The 21,735-nt window shown below is 48.2% G+C and overlaps 1 protein-coding gene across 4 annotated transcripts in view; it reads right to left on the bottom strand.

The window, feature by feature from the left end:
• The window catches only part of GPSM1 (G protein signaling modulator 1), a 69,363-nt gene extending 53,915 nt beyond the window's left edge, over positions 1 to 15,448 (bottom strand). For 2 of the 4 annotated variants that reach the window (XM_062011751.1, XM_062011754.1), the window contains exon 1: positions 15,365 to 15,448. In XM_062011751.1, the coding sequence (XP_061867735.1) occupies positions 15,365 to 15,423 (59 nt within the window). In that variant the 5' untranslated portion in view covers positions 15,424 to 15,448. Of the gene's footprint in view, positions 1 to 11,614; positions 11,631 to 14,976; positions 15,053 to 15,364 lie in introns of those variants that run through there. The other 2 variants (XM_062011752.1, XM_062011753.1) reach the window with 2 other exon arrangements.
• Between the last annotated feature and the right edge of the window lie 6,287 nt (positions 15,449 to 21,735).

Below are 21,735 nucleotides of genomic sequence, written 5' to 3'. Positions count from 1 at the left end.
GTTTGTTCAAGCTGGAGCTCCAAGGAGCACCAAGATGAAGCAGTTTTCACTGCATTCTTTTGATAAAGGCATGAAACAGAGAATGCAGAGGGGGAAATGCAGGAAGTTCTAGAAGCTGCTGAGTCTGTGCACTGGCTCCAGATCTCCCCTTCCACTCACTGATGGCAGCATCAGTGCTCAACAGTAGTCATTTCAGTTAATTGCTATCTACCATTAGCTGCAGAGTACTTACAAGGGATTCAATTCCACTGCATATTTGCTAATAAATACCAAATGACAGCAAGGAAGACAGCTGTATTTAGCTGCATTTACCCTCTTATTAGCAGAGCTGAATAAGACCCCATTTCAATTCATAATGGCTCCAGCAAGTTGCATCATTGTCAGAAATTCAATCTCCCCATTGCCTGCACTCCCCCTGCTTACACAACTCCCCTGTGGCTGCACACAGCTCCCCATTTGACCAAGGGCCACGCAGAACAACCACCTCTGTGGCTTTGAGCCACGGGGATGGTGAGAACTGAAGGGGGATGGGAGTTATTTCCTGGTTTAGCAGCATTTTGTGAAGCAAATGGTTCACGTAGGAACTTCTCAACCAACATATTTTGCACAAGTGTGAGGGTTGCTATCAGCCCCTTTTGTATAAAGGAAGCTAAGATACTGTGGGCAAGTTATGTTTTGCTGTGAGTCAGCAGTAGAGAGTGGAAAAGAAGCCAGGAGCTCCTGTTCCCACTGCCTTGGCCAGGTCCTCCCTCACAAGCACTGAGTGAGCCACACTGGAGCTGCTTCCCTGGGGATGAGCTGCAGCACTTTCCACCTGGGCAAGGAAGCTCACACAGCTCGTGCCATCAGCTCAACATCATGCCAAACAACCACTGAAGATCCAACCCTGCCCAAACTGATACCCTCAACTTTGAAAGCTTAAGACACTCATGATCTCTAGAAAGCTGTTCTACACCTGGAAGGACTGGGCTCTCAGTAGATTATACACTGGTAATAATTACCTTGAATCCATGTACCAAATCCTTCCCACAAATACAGGTTAACCCCTGGCAAGAACAGAGAATACAGTGACATTTTTCTGTGTCATCTGAGGAGGGAAACCTCTAAAATTTAAGCCTTTGTGCTCCAAAATTACTCAAATATCAAAGGATCATGGTGGGATGTAATTAACTTGCAGCATTTGAGAAAGCTCACACAGTATTAAATGTGAATTCCATCTCATCCTGGTTAACAGTTTTCACTTGATGCCCTGTTCCAAAGCACTTGAATTATAAAATACCAAATACTTTCCTAAGCCTAAGGAAATGATGATTAAGGAGACACCAGTTTGAAAATCAATTCATTGAAACATGTTGTGACTTCTCCCTTCAAATAATATCCACCAAATATACAAACAGACCAAGACACCTCTGAACGATGCTCACTCCTTCCCAGGAGGCATAAAGGAAGATGCTCCAGCTGTGCTGTCAGCAGTTGGTCTCCCCCCATCCCTGCAGATCACAGCCAGAGGTGACAGCTCTGCCATGCATTGTGCCAAGTGAGCCAGCAACTGGAGCAGATGGGTTTTTAGGCATTTGTCACTGAGGATGCTGAAATGAACTCAGCACAATGAGGGAAACTTCCTGAGTTTTCCAAGAGTGTTTTGCTTTCTTGTACAATGCTAGTGCCTTCAATGAAATTAATCCATCACACTGCAATGAAACAACACTCTTGGGATGATTTCCCTAGAAGTGAAGTGATGTTTACTTCAGTCACTTCTTGAAACCAGAGGGCAAGAGAGGACATGCAGCCTGAATGGCTTTTCATTATAACATTACTCTGGCAATTAGGTCAATATAGTCTCTCACTACTGAAATCAGCATACTGCTCCTGCTAAAAAATACACCAGTAATAATTATGACACACATATAGGAAAACAAACAGTTGGCTTATCAACAACTACACAATGAAATCAACCAATGCATTTATTCACTACCCATTTTCTTTATACTATTCAACTCCTATTACCCAGCCATATACCAGGGTTCATTCATGATACTGAGAATGGATGGGTTCTGACTGGGGGATTATCTTTCCAAATTCAGAAGCACTGTAAAGGAGATGAGAGATGTCCAGACTCAGACATCTCTTCTTTACAACTGCTCCCCTCCGAGATACACAGTGGGGGCTCAGCAGCCAGCTCCCACGGGGCCAGTCTGGACCTCAGCCTGGCTGATCTCCTTGTCCCCTCCTCTATCAGAACTGAGGATGAGTCTTCAGAGACCATAGTGGAGCTGTGACACAGCAGTGCCAGCTCAGGTTGGACACAGCAAGTGTGCAGCTCAGGACTCAAGCTATGGGACAGCTTTTCCTGCAAGGCATCACAGCATCCCCCTAATTCCACCCCCACCAGCTGCCAGCAGGGCCAAGCTCAGCTCCACAAATGCCACCCAACACAATTGTTCCAGTTGTGCTGTGTAACTGCAGCAGCCTGAGGGTGAGGGGCCTTAAGAGATTTCCTTTCCTGCACATGCAGTCTGCTTTTCTGAAGTCCAGTGAAAGCAAGTCTTGTCTTTCCTGAAAGAGAGGCCAAAGGTCTCAGCCCTTTCTCAATTCAAGCTGCCTGGAAACCCCTCCGACTGCAGTCCCTGCCTCTGCTTCCTCTCTCAACCTGCCAATTGCTCCTGCCTTGGAGCACAGCCTTGCAGCAGGAAAACAACTGCATAGTCAAAAGATGCTGCCAAGTCCAAGCAACAATAAGGATAAGCAATTATGCTTAACCCCAGACAAAGGAAGCCACTTCTGCCTGTCCTAGCTGTCAGTCCCCTGCCCACGTCCCCTCCACATGCACAGCCTCATCCCAAACCTGCCCTGCTTCTGCCCCATGCCAGCAGGCTGGGAGGCTGCTGACACTCCCTGCACACAGCTTCTTTCCTGCTCCCATACCCACACAAACCACAGCAGACTGTCATCATGATGCAGGGCAAAAGGCAACGATGACAAAGCTCATGCCACAGTTTTTCCACAGTCAATTCGTTCCTGTTCCCTTCCTGTCTCCTCTGCTTGTCTTCAGCCCCAGGTCAAGTATTCAAAGGCAAGAGAGAGAGGCCTGTGGGATCTATCTGAAAACACACATCCCACATCTCATGCTCCTGGGCCATCCAAGCTTTGAGCAAGGAGATGCTGAGCGACTGCAGCTCACCAAGAGACTGCTCAGGATGCCCCACACCAACACTTGAAAGGGATTTGGATGTGATCTTAGTGACAGAAACAGCATAAACCTGCTCCTACTTTCTGCACAATTCATTGAAAATCAATTAGCAGGAACCATTCAAGTCCAGCAAATCCAAGCAAGTATCAACTTCTTTTCCAACTTAACTTGGCAAAGACAGTCAGGAGGGTAACATGAAGCCAGAGCACACCATGACAGCCCATGATAGTTCCTCCCTCGGTGATTACAGCCCTCTGTGCCCAAATCAGAGACATCTACAAAGGACAACAGCCACAGTAGTTCTCTGAGGTCACAGAGAGCTCATGTCCAGGCTTGGAAGCGACACCAGAACAGATTTTTCTTGGCAAAGCTTCAGCAGAGCAGATTGCACCAATTCTACATTGTTTTTCTGCAGCTGTCTCATGCTCCAAGGGCTGTTCAAAGCATTGTTGTGTTCTCCCTGAAAAATTTGGGGGTGCTAAAACTCAGAAATCAGCCCAGACACCCTTGTGCATTTCCAGGCTGCCGTGGCAAAGGGTGCCAGAGCTCGGGCACAGGGTAGCACTGTTCAGCCTGTCTGTTGCACAGCCACAGGGCACCTCTCTGGGTCTTGTAAAGGTAATATTCCACATCTGTCTGAAACAAAAAGAGAAAGCAAAGGCTCCCCAAGAGCTCAGGGATCAGCCAGCAGTCCTCTGCAGCCCTTGCCAGCATCTCTAGACACAGTTTCTGCAGCTCCTCTGTGCAAACCCAGACTCAGCACAACAGCAGCAAAAGTGGTTTTGGGTTCTTTATGGCATTATAGAAGAATCTGTGTGTGCCATCAAATCAATCTGCAAGCCTATCAATCAGAGCATGGCAGGGTTCCCAGAAGGCCAGGCCATCACCTCTCATGGAAGGTGAGAATTACACTCTGCTTTGCTAAGCTGAGAAGAACAGACCCAGCGTCTAGCCCAGTCTGTGGTGGGTGTCTGCTGCCTCTGCAGGGAATCCTGCAGCTCCAGCATCCTGCAGGCTGGTTTCACTTCTTCCAGAGGATCATGTGGCTTACTCCTCCACTGCATTTTCCCACATTTTTAACACTCCTGTCCTAGTATAGCTCCATGTAGCATCTACCCAGCAAACACTTGGCCCTGCTGCACTGAACGTCTGTACGGATCACATGCACTGAGGTGAGTCCTCGCTCCTTTCTGACACACACCAGCCACATCAGCTCTTGCTCCCACATCAGTGATGTTGGAGAAATCCAGTCACACATGTAAATAGCAGGCACACATCTATGAGTTTGCCATGTAGATCAAAGTATGGTATGTCTTTGCATCTGTGAAATGGCCCCTGGTGCTCTTCTTCCATAGCAGGGATTTGTATAAATATCACATTTCTGGGAAAGTCTTCCTGGATACAGCAAGAACACCAATACCCTCCCTAATGATTTCCTCACTGCTATCACAAAATCACAAGTTAGTCCATGTAATAATTTGCTTTTTAAGCTAAATGCAAGGCTTACCATGAAAAAAAACCAACCAAAACTATGTTCTTTGATATGTTTCTTGGAATTGAGCCTTTGGAACAAAGGATAAAACATCAGATTTTTAAGCTTTTCTACACCAAAAAGCCTCCTCTGTTTTCCTTGCAAAGTAGGGTAAAGGTCTGCAGCACATCCACCTCCAGTAAAATATCCTAGACTCCCTCCAAACCTCAGGACTCTTCTCTCCCCAGTCTGACACAATTGCTACTGTTATGCCACTCTCCCATCCCTAGAACACCAGGGGAGGCTTCTGGTCCAGCTGAGAGCAGGAGCAGATCCTCAGCTCACCAGGATGTTCAGCCTTTGCTGCACAGAGCAGCCACCAGCCAGACAATCACTGTGGCTGCTGGGTTCGAGGCAGAACCCAACAGCCTTTAGAACAGGGACACTCTTTCCAAAAGTCAAGCTTCCTAAGGCCATGTACCTTCATGGTTTTAACTTTCTAGTCCTTTTTTTTCCCCCTCCATCCTCCACATTTCCTTCTCACCATCACCTTCCCTGCTGCTGCACAGTTCCCCTAGCACAGCAACCACTTGCACACTTAGAATGCAGCCATATGTTTAATGTTTTATCATGTATTACCTGCCTGCTGGAAACACACAGCTAAGGGTACAGAAGGAGAAGGAATCTCTCTACTGATCTACTTTAGGTTCAGGCTCACTCACTGCAAACCCAGAGCTATTGCAATGGCTTCATACTGAACACAGGCTGTAGCACTGAAGGAATTCACTGCTCCTCTTCTCCTTTACACTGGTGAAGGAAGGATGTAGCACCAGGGTTACACACAGACCCAAATCAAGGGAGTTCATTTATCCTGACTACTGAATAATGCATGTCTACAGAAAAAAACCCCTCCCTGTGTTCCTGCATAGAGACATCATCATCTAGCAGTGATACAGACATGGCACAATGGCAGGCTGCAGTGACAGGACTAGACAGCTCCTCACCTGTAAGGGTGGTGGGCTGTGGGAGCTGCTGACATGCAGGAATGACACTGCTTCCACACAGATTCTGTGTGCTGGAGAAGCCTGCCTGATTTAATCCAGGGCATTATGGAGTGGCTGCATTTGTGCTGTACAAACAGCCTCTCCAAGCCCTTCCATTCCATCCTCCAACACACGTGGCTTTAACTGGGGTTTTTAACTTCGATTTGCATTCCAGTCACACGTTTGCAGCCGTTACTTTCCTCTCCTCAGTGTGTGCACATTGAGAGAGAGATTTTTTCACGTCTCCTGTCTGTGTGCCATGCTAGCCTCAGGCAACCAGCTCTGAGAGAGAGCTGTCAGCCTTAACAAATGACTCAGTTCTCATTTGGAGACAGGTCTGTACAGCATCTCCTTCCTAAGGCTGCTGTTAGAACAGTCACCCTGGCCCTGGGCAGGTGAGCTTTGCCCTCTGCACATGGGCTTGGAGTTTCATTGAGCACAGCTGAAGCCTGACTCTGCTTCACCAAACCTGAAAGGACTCCCTGAAATCACACTGATCAGACCCTCAACCAGCATCCTTCAGAGAGCCACATTTCCACCACAGCAGAGTATCATTTTGTTCAGTGGAGAGGAGCCAAGCACAGAGCACATACCATTTTCTCTGCTCTCTCCTCATCCTTGTGTCACTGCATGTTTAAAACAGGGACAGGGAGAGTCCTGGATGCCAGGGCCACGACTGGTCCAGTCTCAGAGATCACAGACCACGTAAGGGAGGATGCCTGCTCGCTGGTGAGCCACAGCATGTGGCCCTGGCACTCCTTCCTATGAACAGCAGGACACAGGACAGCAGGGCACAGCCCGACACTGCTGTTGGAGGCTGTTGTCTCAGACTCCTGTGCAGCTTTCCTAGGCTTTCCTTTTCCTCTGCTGATCTCTCACACAGCTCTCTGTAAAATGCTCACTCAACAGCATGGCTGCTGACAACTTTCTGCCAAAACCACTGGTGCCAAAGAATTGCTTTATTGAAGGAAACATACATTTTGCAGAGGGAGTTTTCATTTCCTTCCAGAACAGCAGAGGAAAAAGTGGGCATCTCAACCACTTCATTGTTAACTCCTTAGCAAGCTACTCCCTGCTGAAATCAGAAGGGCTTAGTTGTCAGAAAGGAAAGAGAAATGCACATTGCTTATGATGCTAGGTATTTCTTTAGTACTGATGGTTTATATTCCTGCCCTCACGCTGCAGAATGCTTGTCCAGTAAACAAGTCAGATCTGGTGGCCTCTGTGTTTTGCAGCAAGATACAGCCCCCAAAGCCATTTTCTCCACATAAACCTCTGAAGACAGCTGCTAAAAGATGGGTGGTTTTCTGCCAGTCTCAGCTGTGATAAACACGAGAGCACAGCTGGAGTACAGTAAGGACAGGACCCTCTCCAAAGCACTGTCATCCACCGCCCATCCCAAAAGCTTCTTGCCCCACTGTAAGACTTGAGATGTGTGTTTTCCCTTCTCCATCTTCCACCACACCCCAGAGAACCACACCTGGAGGCAGAGGCACCCAGGAACTCCACTCAGTTCTTATGTGATATAATTGCAAGGCAATTTTCCATTAGGAAGCATTTTCCTCTGTGTCCCTCTGTTCCTTTTTAAATTAACTGCTCTCTTCCCAAAGCCTGAGAGACAGACAACTACATGGAGCCATGAGGGCCTGAGCACTCCAAGAAATCTTAGGGCTGTCCTGCTTGCTTCAAGGCAATGCCTGGATTTGTCATGGTGATCAGATGCCACGGCCACCCAGGCTGCTCCTTGCCCTGTCTCAGGCTGTGGTTTGCAGGGCTCCCACCACATTCAGGAGGCACACCTTGCAAAGGGCAGAGTCCAGCATTTAAACTCACCAGCTGCTAACTTCCTTTTAAACAACCTTCTGCTCCCTCCCATATGAAGCAGAACAAGAGAACCACTGTAATATTGTGCAATGCAAGTCCTGCACTGTCCTGTATGGCTCAATAAGAGACAAAGCCAAAGTCTTCAATTCACAGTTAACCCCAGAGCTGATGAGGGTAAGGAAATGCTGAAGGGAAGAAGTGGGAGTGAGGACATTCAGCTCTCAGCTTTGCCACCTATATTCTCTTTCACCCTGAACACTGGACAATTTCTCACCCTTGAAAATGGCAACAATATTTCCCAGAAAGGCTGCAATAAAACCCTGATGTTTACCAAGCACTCTGAAACCCTGGAACGGATGTAACCCTTCCAGGATCCACTCAGTCTGGCCCTGGCAGCGTGAGATGTGAGGCAGTGCTGTAATGCAAACCATGAATAACAGTAATTAACAAATAGCCCCAGAGAGATGAATATTAATCGGTGCTTCCCAGCTCTGAGGCATCAATAGATACTCCACAGATGCAGTGCACAAAGAACCACCTCAACTCTGCAGTGTGAAGCACAGAAGAAGCTTGCCCCACAGCTCATTTCCACTCAAGCAGCTCCAAGCCAGAGCACAGGAAAGGGCAGCAATTTGCACCCAAGTGCCCAGGGAAGGGCTGCCAGCCAAGCCCCAGCATGCTGCGTGGGGCCAGCACCCTGGAAAGGCATCTGTGGGGACACTTGCCAAAAAGCAAACACAGCCCACTGGGCTGCAAAGTCACAGGGGCATCAAGGAAGTCATGGAAACATATGACCTGGCTAAGTCATTTGATATAGCAAATCTCTACATTCTACCTGTGAGTGTACAGGGTTGGGGTATTTTCATCAAGATCTGGAGAAACTCCACCACACACAGACCACTTGCCTGTCTCAGCAGTGTGCTGGGGCTTCCCCTCAGGAGCTCAGCACAGCTACTCATTACCTCTGCCACCAAACTTGCAAGCCCCATAGCAAAGCTGGCCTCACTGTGCTGAGTCTCCTGCAATCCCACTACACAGGTCATCACAGCCTAGATGAGACAGGAACACGAGTGAGGCTGCAAATCAAACAACTCGCCCCAGGTTTCATCACGGATCAGCAGCCCCATGCCCACAGCACCCAGCAAAGGGACTCAGGGGGGCAATGCTTTGCTTTCACACCAGCTTTCTCAGTCTGCTCCCTGGCTGCCAGAACATGGGAGGGAACTGGAGCTGCATCCCCAGGGCAGGAAAGGAGCCCTGTCACAGAGTGCATGTTCAAAGCTGTCCCAGGAGCATCCCGCAGCTGCTGTTTCCTACGGCTCAGAGAGCAAGTGGCAGATATCAGCTGATGGCACTGAGCCTCATCCATGCATTTTTAAAAGCAGCTTCCAAGATAAAACATCTGGTCTTAGGTGGAGCCAGGACTCAACATGAAATGGCTTCTACACTCAGTTACACTGTACTAATAACATGAGTGTTTTCCCCATTTTAAATCCATTCTCTTATTCTTTCTCCTGCAGCATCTGGAGGAAAGATGCATTAGCTCCAAATTCCCAGAGAAGGGCTCCTCTGGCTGCTCCAGAGGCTATAAATGCAAAGGGGTAACAGAAAAGCATGAGGGAAGACAGTCCAATAGTCTTCATTCAAAAATCCTTTGGGTTTAGCAGCTGCACAGAGCTACTGATTCACAGCAGAAGTGAAGCTTCTTTAGAGATATCACTTCTAATCTCAGAGTGAGAAAGGAAAGACCTGTGGTTCCAGTGCCTGTCATCCTTGGGCAAAATCCTCTTGCTGAAAGGAAATTGGGAATAGCAGAAGACTTTCAAGCTATTTACTTCTGCCCTGAAGGTAGTCATCAAACAGTAGCACTGCCTTCCAAGCAATTCATTCAGGGCTTGCAATGTCTAGGGCCTTACAGGGGGCTCTTTTTATTGCTTCTCCTGAAATAAGGAAGAGCAGTTAAGATGCTTCAGCACAGGTTTGCTCCCCCTCTCTCAGGCTTCAGTGGGACAGAGGCAAGTCAGGCACTTGCAGGGTCAGGCCATGACACTGGTTTGGCTGCCCACTTTGAAGGCTTTCAGTCCAATGTCTCAGATTGAGTTCTAAAAAGAGCCTGTATTTGCTGCACTCTTGGTGCAGAGGCCACAGCTATTGCTCATACCAGCCCTGTCATTTTATCCCAGGAAAAGTTAGTTAAGTCAGTTAAGTACAGGGTTGTGCTGCAAATTGCTCATTTAATCCTGCCCTTGAAACTGCACTGTAATGATAAATTTTCACTTCCTTCCCTCCATGGTTGCATAACATTGCTGGGCATTGTTTAGAGGGCTGCTGTGATCCAAGCCAGAGGCAGCTGGTGCCCCTTTCCCCTTCTCCCCAAGCACGGGTAGGAATGTTACCTTTCTGGTTGTGGGGTTTTTAATGCTCTATCAGCTTACTACATTAATTGACAGACATGACTCTGAATGCAAGAAGCCTTCCAACAAGATTATTCCTGCTTGCTTCAGCTTTCAGTCAGGGAAAAAAAAATCCCATTTCTTCCAGTTAAATCTAAGCCAGTTAGAAAGCCAGATCTGTCAAATAACATCTAATTACAAGTATCTTCAGGGAGGGGAAAAGCTCAGTCAATGGCAGGCTTTCCCACTGACAGTATAAATAGCCCATGCCCAGAATCCAACAGTCCCACTTTGTGGTCAGGCTTCGCAGCCTGCACGCCCAGATGCAGGAAGAATTCTTGTGTCATGGCTTTGGTTGGCATGTTTTTCTTCTAACAGGGAAGTGGCTTTGCATTCTGGAAGCTGGTCTAACTGATCCAAGTAATACACAGAGAAGGACTGGAAAGGAGAGGAGCTAGTTATACTTGAGCATCGATTTGGAGATAAAATTGCTCTTGAAGCAGAACAGCATCAAGAGTTAAATGAGATGCTTCTCTGCACTTCAGGAAACTTGCTGCTGGTGGCTGCTTGCAGCATAAAATCTGTCAGAGCTCAAACCTGTTCTTCAGGCAAGGCAATGCAAGTTTGGACATCACCTGAAGAGCAAAAATACAAGATAGTAAAAAAGCACTCTCATCTCTGTATGAAGGTCAGTTGTATGACATCAGTTGACATTGTAGCAAACACCATCTAGCCCATAAACCTGTGGCCAACACACAAAGCTGTCTTTCTAATGTGCTTGGCAAAAATGCCTCACTCAATGTTAAGTACTTTGGGATAAAGAATCCAGAGGGACAGCTCTCACCCCAGAAGCAAAAGGCACAGCAAGTAGGAGGTCTGGCATAACTTGGCAGTGAAATGTAAGTCAGCACAGGGACAAAGCAGTGTATCATCTCTATTGACTTGTACAAGTCTAATTAACACCCTGAAGACAACAACTGTTTGTATTGCAGCAGCACCTAGAGGTCAGGAGTAAGAGGAAGATCACACCAGACACTACAGGTACAAGGCACATCCTTCCTTAGTATCAGAGACCAGAGGGAAGAAGGGAAAGAGCTTCTCTCCCCATGTCCTACTAGGTGAAACATAGAAGAATGAAAAAGGAGGCCCAAAGTCCTGGGAAAACCTGAAAAGCCAGACACTGATTCCCAGTCCAAGGTCTGCCAGCAACGCTCCTTCTCCCTACAGCAGCAGAGACCAAATGTTCTGCTTGGGTCCCCCCTGGGATGGCCACATTCTTCTAAGTGATGAAACTCCAAGTGACTTGTTCAAAATGTCCCACAACAGATGTCAACAAAACCCATACTGCACGCTACACTGTCATAACTTTTTGCTCACAGCACAGCTATGTTAGAAATGTTTGTCCTGTTTCTCACACCCCTCTGCCTCATGGACACTGACTGCACAGGCTACAAAAGAAAGATTGTGATCTTCCAGAAACCTCTGAAGCAGCATTCTCAAATGTAATGATCAAGCAATTTCATCTATGGAGTAAAGAGACAAAAAAAAGAAAGGTCATTCCCAGCTTCCCAGCAGTGCAGAACAGCACATTTTCACTGTGATGATCTCCACTTAGCAAGCCTGCCCATCCAGGACAGACCACCCTCAGTCACTGCACTCATGACACTGTCATTTTCAGCAGGAAAATCCTTACCTGGAGACAAGAAAAGGGCATCTGTGGCAATTTGGAACATCAAAATAGGGAGACAGGGGAAATCTGCCAAGAAGTGAAAGACACAAACAACAGGTAAAATAGCCTTGCAAGCTCAAACTGCTTCAAATCACCTCAATGCTCTGTTTCCTATGTAAGTCCTGACTACCCAAGAGATGCACCAACTCCATGTGTTTTTATAAGGCAAATATGTACAAGTAGTTATTTCCCATCCACCAAGAGCTACCCTAGGCATCATCACCCCAGGAGCCCCAGGAGCTCCTTGCTCTGCAATAGCTGTTGTCACAATAGTTTGGAGGGATTCCTTCCTCTGAGCCCCTTCCCAGTCCCACAGAGCAAGCTCATTGCATATGTCCTCTGCCATCCTCTTGTGATCCAACAACTCTCCAACCCTCAGGCTCAGAGGATTTGTAGCAAGACACAAAGCTCTTTGTCACTCTACTGCTGCTCAAATCCCACCCAAGTTAATACAGAGCCAGCAGTTATCACAGGAAGGCTTATTCACTCGAGTGTTCAGTAAAATTCCTAATGAACACTAAAAGCAGCACTGCAAATGCTGCTGATTTTCACCTCCAAGACAGACACAACCTTAGAGAGAAATGTATCTTAAAATGAAGCAACTTTTCCTTTGCAATAAACAAAAGTCCACACTGCTTTTCACATTACATAAAGCGCAGACTTAGAAAGTTTTGAAAGCTTGCAAGTACCAGCAGTGGGAAAGTGCCTGGAATATTTCACAGTGGTGTGACCCTTGGCTAGGTGCAAAACAAACAGGAACCATCCTAGAGGAATGTCCACCCCAGTGATGGGCTTTCTTCCCCATTTCCTTTGCAAACACCAGTTTATTCTACCTTAACCCCTGTGATGAGTTATGCCCTCTCCCTTCCATGCAAATAATTCTTCCATCTCAGTTTTCCCATCAGGACAAGACAAAGTTGCCTTCTCTAGAAAGATCTGTGGTGCTCAGAGAGCACTCTAATTGTCCAATGTGCATTCAGGTCAGGTACCCACTGGAGCAACGTTAATGAGCAAGATGGAGATTGTGTATGACACAATCAAGAGAAGTTAGTAAACATTACAAAAGCCAACAGCTCTATTGAAAACACACCACACTGCAAGAGAACACTGAGCAAAGGGAGGGAAAGGGAGACCCAGGAAGGGTCTTTTATCAGAGTTTTCATGCCAAATGTCTGCATTTCTGGTCTGGCTGCAGCATTATCTAACGTTCTTTCAGTGTGGGGTCAACAATGTCTCTGATGGCAGTGCAGTACAGTGATGGTTTCCCCAGAACATGCCCATGCCTCAGTCCCAGACTTGCAAGTCTCTAGAGTGGCTTTCTAAAAGGAAAAGGCCAAAGCCAGTGAAACTCTCTGGACACTGTCAGACTTGGCCCCAGCATGAGCTTGACACCCCCTCAGGTACCACAGCCCAAGGTATTCACGTGATGGGATTAATGCTTCCTACATGTTCAAGGTCAGCCAGCCAGCACAAAAAAGTGAGAAGCAGAGAAGAAGAGAAGGGTACCTGTGGTATTTCACAACTCTCACAGCCTGGATTCTGTCCAACAAAAGTCCTCAGAGATGAATGTGCTGAAATCCATATGAGATCTAAACGCCATGGAAGGTGCAGCATTAGCTCAGGCTCATGTCACAGCTGCTCAATTGCACCATCACAGAGCTCGGGGCTTCCAACAAGCTGCAGCTGAGATTCCATGTTCCATGCTAGGAGTTGGCCACCACAGACATGCCAGCCCTGTAGAGGATGACAACTGCTTCCAAAGCCCTGTGCCTCCAACAAGTCTCCCTCCTGAGACTGATAGTTCTGCTGTAGCAAGAGTAATGAAATCAATGGCATGGGAAGGGTTAGTGAGAGAGGCACAAAGAGCTGCACAGGACCTCTTTTGCAGAAATACACACAGGCTATTACTGCTGTAGCAGAGATATTCCTGACTTTGGCCTCTATGAACAGAAGAGTTTGACCCAGTCAGCATACAGACTGTGAGCACAGCAGAAGAGATGCCTTTGTTTGGGATGAGCTGAATTTAGGGAAATACCAAGGGATGTAATAAAATGAAGAAACACTTTAGTTTCTTTATGGCATGCTGCCTTTCACCTCATCCCCTTCCTAGAAGGAATGAATATACCTTCCCAGTCCCCCACATAAGGGGTCTGGCACTCCCTGCCTGCACAGATTCCTTCAGCAGTTCTTACAGGTGGGTCACAGCTCCCAGGCAAAAAACCCACACTGAGAAAGACTGTGATACCAGTCCTTGGGGTTTTACCACCCACAGACTCACCCTAGTTCCACCTGGCATCCCAGATGTGCCTACTGGAAGGAGTTTAGAGCCATATACTGTGAGACAGAACTTTCTGCATTGTGATACAAGTTAAAGATGAAACTCTCACAACTCCATGGTGCAGTGGAGACAGAGAGCCTCCATCAACACAGACTTTCAAGGCCTGCAAAGCACTGCAGGGAACTGTAACACCACACACCCTGCCAGAGCTGCCTGGACTAAGGCATAGGAGAGGTGTTTCCCAGTTGTCTTCTATTCTCTCTTCACTCAAGAGCCAGCAGCAGTGTCTGCTGCATGGGACAGGCACGTGGTAGTGGTGTGCAGCCCCCTGCTAGGATTTCCTTCATAAAACTCACCAAAGTCTATTCCCTTAAAAGTTTCCAAGAAAAACAAAAGAGGAAGAAGATCTAGTCTGATTAAAAGCCAGGATGTTTCTCTGCAGCTTTAGCTCCAAAGTAGGCAGATCACTGGTCTTAACTTTGCATTCTCTTTCCATTTTCCTGTGAGCTGCTATAAAATAGAACAAATCCAAGAAGCATCTGCTTTCCCAATGAACCAATACTCATTCATCTATCTGCTGTGGTAATTACTGCAAAGCATACAGGGAAAACTGACGAAAAACTACTACACCAGGCTTTACTTTTTTTCTCTCTGTCCAAATACTGCATTTTCTCCACTTCTGACTGCTAGAGGAGAAATAAAGCACAGAGATGAACAGCATAAACATCAGCACTTCAAGCAATGCCACAAGGCCTCAAAGTGACTCCAGTTTAGACTTTGTTTTTCTAATTTAAACAAAAAGAATAGGCAAGATACGGTGTTTTCATGAACATCAGCCAGCCTGGAGCTATTTTTTACCAACTGTGTGTGAATTTCTGTAGCGCCCAATTTCAAAGCTGAGACTTAAAAGTCTCTGCACTGTGATCAAGAGCTTCCCATGCATATGCCCAGCACAGACAGGTTTCAGCATCACTCTCCTTAACGGAAGGAGCTGATCGCTCCGGGCTAGTGCCAAGGAAAAAAACCCCACGGTTTCCCTCTCACCCACCGCTACACTCGAGCTGCCCACTGAGGAAACACCACGTCCTTCCCCTCCGTCTTCTCCCACTCTACTCTTGCTGGGTCCCCATGCGAGCAACAGCTCCTCGCTTCCCACGGCGCGCAGTCCCTCCCCGCCGCCGCCCGCAGCGCCCGCAGCCGCCGCCCCCCGCGCCGCTCCGTGCCGCCGGGGCTCTGCGGGACACGCCGCTCCGTGCCGCCGGGGCTCTGCGGGACACGCCGCTCCGTGCCGGCGGGGCTCTGCGGGACGCGCCGCTCCGTGCCGGCGGGGCTCTGCGGGACGCGCCGCCCGCGCCGGTGGCCGCAGCCCCGGGGCCGCCCGCGAGGCTCCGGGCCGGGCTCTCCCGCGGCCGGGCACCCGCCCCAGTCCCGCTCACCTGGAGTAGAGCCGGCGGGCGGCGGCGGCCGGGCTGTCCCCGGCGGGCAGACACGCCATGGGCGCCGGCCCCGCCGAGCCGAGCCGAGCCGCGCCGGAGGCAGGCGCGGCCGCGACCCGGCACCGGGCAGCGGACTATGGCAGCGGCGGGAAGTGATGCGCCGAGCAAAGAAACTCGCGGGCAGGCCCCTCCTCCGGCTGATGTCAGCCCCGCGGCGGGCAGCGGCCCTTCCTCCTCCGCCCGGCCCCGCCGCCCGCCGCTCCCGCCCGGCAGCGCTCCGGCCGTGGGACGCGGGAGCGGAGGGGGCGAGCGGGGCAGAGCAGCCGGGCAGCGCAGCGCCGAGCCAGCCTCGCCGTTCCTCCTCCACGCAAGAGACCGTGCAGGGAGCATCGCGGCAGCCCCGGCTGGAGGGTGGGCTGCAGGTCGCGCCGTCCTCTGTGTTTCCCATCGCATCGTAGTGCCTTAGCCCTTGCCTTCGGATCCCCCCAGCAGTCCCGTGCGCGTACGGCAGGGTTGACATCACACTTACATGTTAATGGGAAAGGAGGTTAGCAGAGCATTGCTGGTTCTAGTTCACACCATACATAGCCACTTAACTCCATAAAAAGCCTCAGGTTCTCCTTAGCCTAAGCCCTTTTGTCCTTGAAAGCAACTGCCTGCACCTGGAGGCAGATAGGCTGAGCAGCAGAGAGCAAGACCTGGCACAGTTGTGCCTGTTTCACCTAATTCAGAAGGGGTGTGTTGCAGGGGCCTATGCCCTCACGGTAAGGCTGTACAAGCATCTTAGCCCCAAAGCAGTCTGGCTGCTGTCTTTGGTAGTCAGGAATCTGCTGGGAAAAGGGATGCTTCCCTCTAGACCAGAGCAGCTTGTTTTCTGTGTCATGTTCTGTTAAACCTTGTGGCCTTTTTATTCTCAGCCAACTGTTTTGAGGTGCATGCAGATAATTTTCGGATGCTGCATCCAGCTCCCTTTGTTTTCCAAGGCTGGAAGTGCTCCTGTAGAAAGAAGTTAGTGAACTGGTCACTCAGAAGCCTGTCTCTAAGTTAGCACCACTTTATCCAGCAGTACCAAATCAGAAATCGTTGCCACAGATAACCCCAAAGTAGTACAGCTATAAATTGTGGTTTTCAGCAGGTTCTAGTAGTCTGCTCTGCAGAAGACCCCTGTGGTCAGAGGGAATCCAGAGCCATACCTTACTTACCAGAGTGTTCCACTCTGGGGATCTCCACAAAAGCCCCTCTCAAGAGCAAGCAGAGATCCTGCTCAGGAAAAAACATCATCAATAATGCTCTACTAGCAAACCACAAAAGCCTCTTTCCCAAGAGCTAATTGATTGGGCATTTACATTCAAAACAGAAACCCATAAACAAGTATGTATCTGTGCCTTATCTTAGGAGTAGTCTCAATTCTGTAGATAAACCACAGCAGAGAAAGCTGAAACCAATCTGCTGAGAGCTGCCTCCTTGTCCAGGGAGCTGTGATGGTGTCCTGGGTATGTGCCATACTCTTCTGCACCTTTGAGCAACCAGCAACAGCACCTGAACTGGAGGGACTGTGTGTGTCCAGGGTGGGACACTCTGCCCCACATCAGCCAGTCTTTATGTAGGTTTGTGTTTCCACTGACAGCAGCAAACATCCCAGCACAAGCAGCTGTTGACAAGCACATGGAAACACGGAACTGTTCAGCCCTAAGAGATTTTATTATTTCCAGAGAGGCCCCCCCCCCTTCCCAACCCCTCTTCAAATCAGGGATAACCTGTGCAAAAAAATCAGCTGCTGCTGCCCGTGGCTACAGCCCTTCCTGAGCCACAGGAGACTGAGGGTGCTTTGCTGCTCGAGGCCCACGGCACTGGGTCAGCATTTATGAACGTGGGTAGAAATAGTAATTGCCCTTTGGAGAAACAATGCTGGAAAGGGGAGTGAAAGAATGGAGGGTGGAGGCCAGCTTCCAGTTTGGGCTCTGGCCAGATACACGGTATTGCACATTGCTCTGGGCAAGTGGCTCACCCACATGTTAATGACACAGGAATCGCTGGGTCGCATTCCCAGCCTGGGTTACGCAGGAGGTCAGACTGAGATGAGCATAATGGTCCCCTTTGGCCTTAAAATTCATGAATTTGAAATGGATAATTTATCATCTGACAAACTCAGTTGCTGCTGCTTCTTGTAGAAGTGGCAAAGAGGTCACAATAGATTTGAATTCATTGGATGAAGTGATTGGATTGCTTTGCTGTGGGTTGGGTTTGGTTAACCCTCCATCTTCATGCCAAGAAGATCCCTGCAAGTGCCTGGACCCAAGGCACAACTCTGAGCCATTGCTCAGCCACAATGAAACAGGCCAATTACAGGAATACAGAGAGAAACAGACCCTAAGACTTCAAAAATGCCACTAATTCACCCAGTGAGTTGTGTCTGTATTGTGCCACGTGTTGGGACATGGAGCAATTAGAAAGCATCCAGAGGAACGTGATAAGTGTGACCCATGAGAAAAAGGTAAAAGAAATCGATTTGTTCAGTGCAGATAAGATCAAGAGGAAGTGGGGTGGTAATCTTTAAACATGAAAAGGGCTACTGCAAAGAGCAGATAAAAGGAGGAATGGCTCATGAGAAAGGAGGTAGGATACAAAGTGCTCAGACTAGAATCCATCACAGGAGGCACAGGGGTCACTCTGGGTAGTCAGACATTCATACCTCTGCACCTCCAAGAGCTTTATTGTTCCTACAGTCTTAAGGCACTGGGAGATTTAGCAAATTACCTGCATCCTTGTGTTCCTCCAAGTTACTGAATGTCTGTCTTCACTTCCAAACACAGGCAGCATCACAAGACTAAGCAATAGCATTGCAGGATCCTTAAAAGCAGATCTTTGAGCAGTTTTTAGTATTTCTTTTAAAACTGAAACACAAAATAAACTATTGTCCCATTTCCCACTGCTTAGAGACCACCATGACCACAACAAGGTACAGAAAGCTGGAGGGAAAGCCACAAGTAACACAACTGCAACACAATAGTCAAACAGCAAATTTTGCCTGTCATTTAAGGACTGCTAAGGCAGAGGAACGCTCCTCCCCTGCCTCAATGTCTTCATCATCCAGACACACTAAGGAGTCAGGCATTCCCTCCAGAACACAAAGATAGCTCTTAATTAGCATGGAAGCTTTTCTGGAGCTCAGGAAATGGATTGCTGGTGGCCTCTGCTGGGGTTTATGTGCAAAGAGAGCACTGCAATTCAGACTCCCCAGGCTGACAGAGCCCAGCTGAACTGAATTGGCACTCTCATTGTCAACCCCACTGGTAACAGCTGTAGTTAAACACCATCACCTGGCAGTCTTTTGTTTATCAAAGTGGGAGGTTCTGGAAGCACCTTGCTACTGACCATGGGGAAAAAAAATGCCATTTTCTAAATTCCTTTAAAGGGAGCCTGCCAGGAAAAGCAGCCTCTGGCCTCTCTTTCTATGCATGTAGAGCTGAATATTTTTTCTTGTGCTCTTTTTGATGTAAAAAAAAAAAGGACATGTGACTCTTGTCTATGGGCACGAGCCTCCAATTCTGCCTCTTCCCCACCAACAGTCAGTTTAGGTCCTAATTCTCTTGTAGCTGTGAGCAAAGTACTTTGAATAAGTCTGAAACCAGTGTGAAGATGGGTAAAAGAGTAGTTAGGCTTGTTAAAGGGAGTAATAGAAATGCCCCTGGAGGGTGCAAAGGCTGGTGTGCAAATCAGGGCCACACACAGCCTGTCTGAACCAGGAACCTTGGGATTTTCATAATAAATAATTACACCAGTTGCAACAACAGCCTCCTCAGAACAGCCCAGAGCCACGCAGGAAAGCCCTGAGGGGACAGGGATGGCCTTCAGCAGGAGCACTCAGCCATTCCTGTTGTTTGAAACAACACATTAAGAACAAGGTTCAATATTGTTCTTTGGGGAAGAGAACCCTGCATGCATCTGGAAGATTTAATAGGTCTAAATAAAACTGCTGTGCTTCACAGCTTTTTTTCAGGACCTGGAGAGGAATTATAGTTTTCAAGGGCTTTTGCAATTTTTCTTTCCACTGAATCTTGTCCTAAAGCAACAAAATTCCTCTGTTCAGAGGGTGGGACTCAATGAGGAAGCACTATTTCATCTCCAAAGTAGAAGCACAACAGGTTATTACAATCCCCAGCTAACCTGTAATATAGCCTCACAGCCAGGACTATTGTTCATACCTGAAATAAGGAGGATCATCTGAGAGTGAAGAGCTGCTTTGCTGACTGTGGTTGTCTCTTTTAAAATCCCTTGGAGCACAGAGGCTCAGGAAAAGCTCTCAGTAATGAGCTTCTCTGAATAATTCAGCTATGTGCCTGCACGCCTGAAACAGCCACAACTGCTGAGCAAAGACACCCTGTCTGGGGCTCACATTCACAGCCAGAGCTGTGCTGCCCAGGCTAGTCAGTGGCATGGCAGGTAAGATGCTGCTGGGCAGTAAAGCTGGATGCAAACCTCTTCCCATGACCTGGCTACTAACACAGCAAGTGTGCTCTTAACTTTCCCCACTCCAGGGTAAAACCCCAGTGCCCCACCTCCCACACACAAAGACCTTAACAGGCTTCACAAACCTTTATGTTTGGGTGCACACAGCAGTTGAGGATTTGGCCTTTCCAGCTTTGTGCATATTTCTACATCCTGTGCCTCTGATGTCCCTGAATTTCCTTTTCACTAACACTCCTCAGCCTCGGAAGAGGCAAACAAAGGAGCAAAACTCATCTGCTTCCTTTAGCTTTCAAGCTGGATCAAAAATGCTCCATTAATTAATTAGCAAGAGACCCTTAGAATTCCCTTGCTCTCAGCCTTGTGTAGCTTGTTTGATGCAAGGAAGCCTTATGGCCTGGCATTGGTCAGCTTGGTAGATGGACATTTTTTAGGCAAGGCCAGAGAGGATTACCTTACCTTCTTTGTGCTAATGTCTTGTATACCTTGTATCTAAAAAGCCAGCACCCCCTCTTTAGCCAAAATCACACTCTTTACCCCAGAGCAGAATGGCTGTTTGTACAGAGTGTCTGGGAAGGCTTTTGAACTCAGCAAGTTTCAAGCACAAGCAAGTAGTGCATGTTGTAACAGTGTTCTCCATCGTGCCAACCCCCTCCTCTGCCTGGTATTGCTCTCTCTGGATGCAGCTTGCTAAGGGGAGACTGGCACAGCTTGCTCTGGCATTGCAGCCCCAGTGCTGCTCTGACCCCAGGGCAGGGTACTCAGTGTCTCTGCAGACACACTCATCTTCCTCCTTGCCTGGAATCAAAACTGGCTGCTAGTACCATCTGTGTTTTGGATTGGCTTTGCCATAGCCATGAAATCCCGGAGACCTCATCTTTCTAATGTGCCTAGAAGGAGAGCTGAAGCTGACTGCAGTATCCAAGATGGGTGATATGTGATAACCAGCTGGCAGGATGTGAACAGCCTTGGCATGATTAATTGCATCTCACGTGTGCCCTCAGGCATCTCAGTAATGTTTGCAGCACGCTGGACATGCTTGAGCAACACATGGCTTTCTGCTTCCTTTTCATCTCTTGGCAAATTCCCATCACTTCTCACAGCCTGGGGGCATGTGCTCCATAGAGCATGGTCCCTGCCTACTCACTGATCCTGCTGCAGACTTTAACAGCCTGCAGGGTGCCTACTTCAAAAAGTCTTCTTAGACCCTAAGAGGGTAGTGGTAGTCCTCTTGTGGTTCTGGCTTTTTTATGGGCTTGGAAGGCTTGAATGGCAGCAACAGGGAGCTTTTCTTGGAGGCACTTTATCAAAGCTTTCTTGCTTAGGCAAATACCCCAGAGCTCCTTGTCAGGATCAGCTCATATTTACAATAATGGCAATGGGTTTGTTTAACCAACTTCAATTTCCAATAGTCAACAGACAAAACCACAATTTCTCCTGCTGGAAGTCTGGGCAAACCTCCTGTTAGCATTAACTGAAATAAGAAACAAACTTTGTTTACCTGAAAGCCCAGAGGAGAAGTACACATTTTCACCTTTGAAAGGGGCTTTATTTCCTTTATGAACTGTGATTGTTGTTAATGACGTTAGTCACAAGCAGCCGTGTTGGGCTTTGTTTTTAAAACAGATTGCCAATATTTATGCTTTAATTGCATTGTTTAGTCAAGCTTCTGCAAGTGTTTTCCAAACACTCACCATGTAACCCAACAAGGTTTATTTCTATTTAGCTAACCAACAACTGAGAATGAGAGACGGAAGGAGCAGAAGGAGCTGGCGAAGGGACTGTCACCAACCACACCGCAAGGTCGCAGAGGCTCCTGCAGTAGCACCAGTCTGCATCGCCCCTCGCCGTCCCCAGACCAGCTGTGTGTGACAGGAAGCACATTCTGGTTATACCCAAAGCTG

The sequence above is a fragment of the Colius striatus genome, chromosome 19 (assembly GCF_028858725.1).
Source record: "Colius striatus isolate bColStr4 chromosome 19, bColStr4.1.hap1, whole genome shotgun sequence".
Taxonomy (NCBI): Eukaryota; Metazoa; Chordata; class Aves; order Coliiformes; family Coliidae; genus Colius; species Colius striatus.
This window is presented reverse-complemented; position numbering and strand designations above follow the sequence as displayed.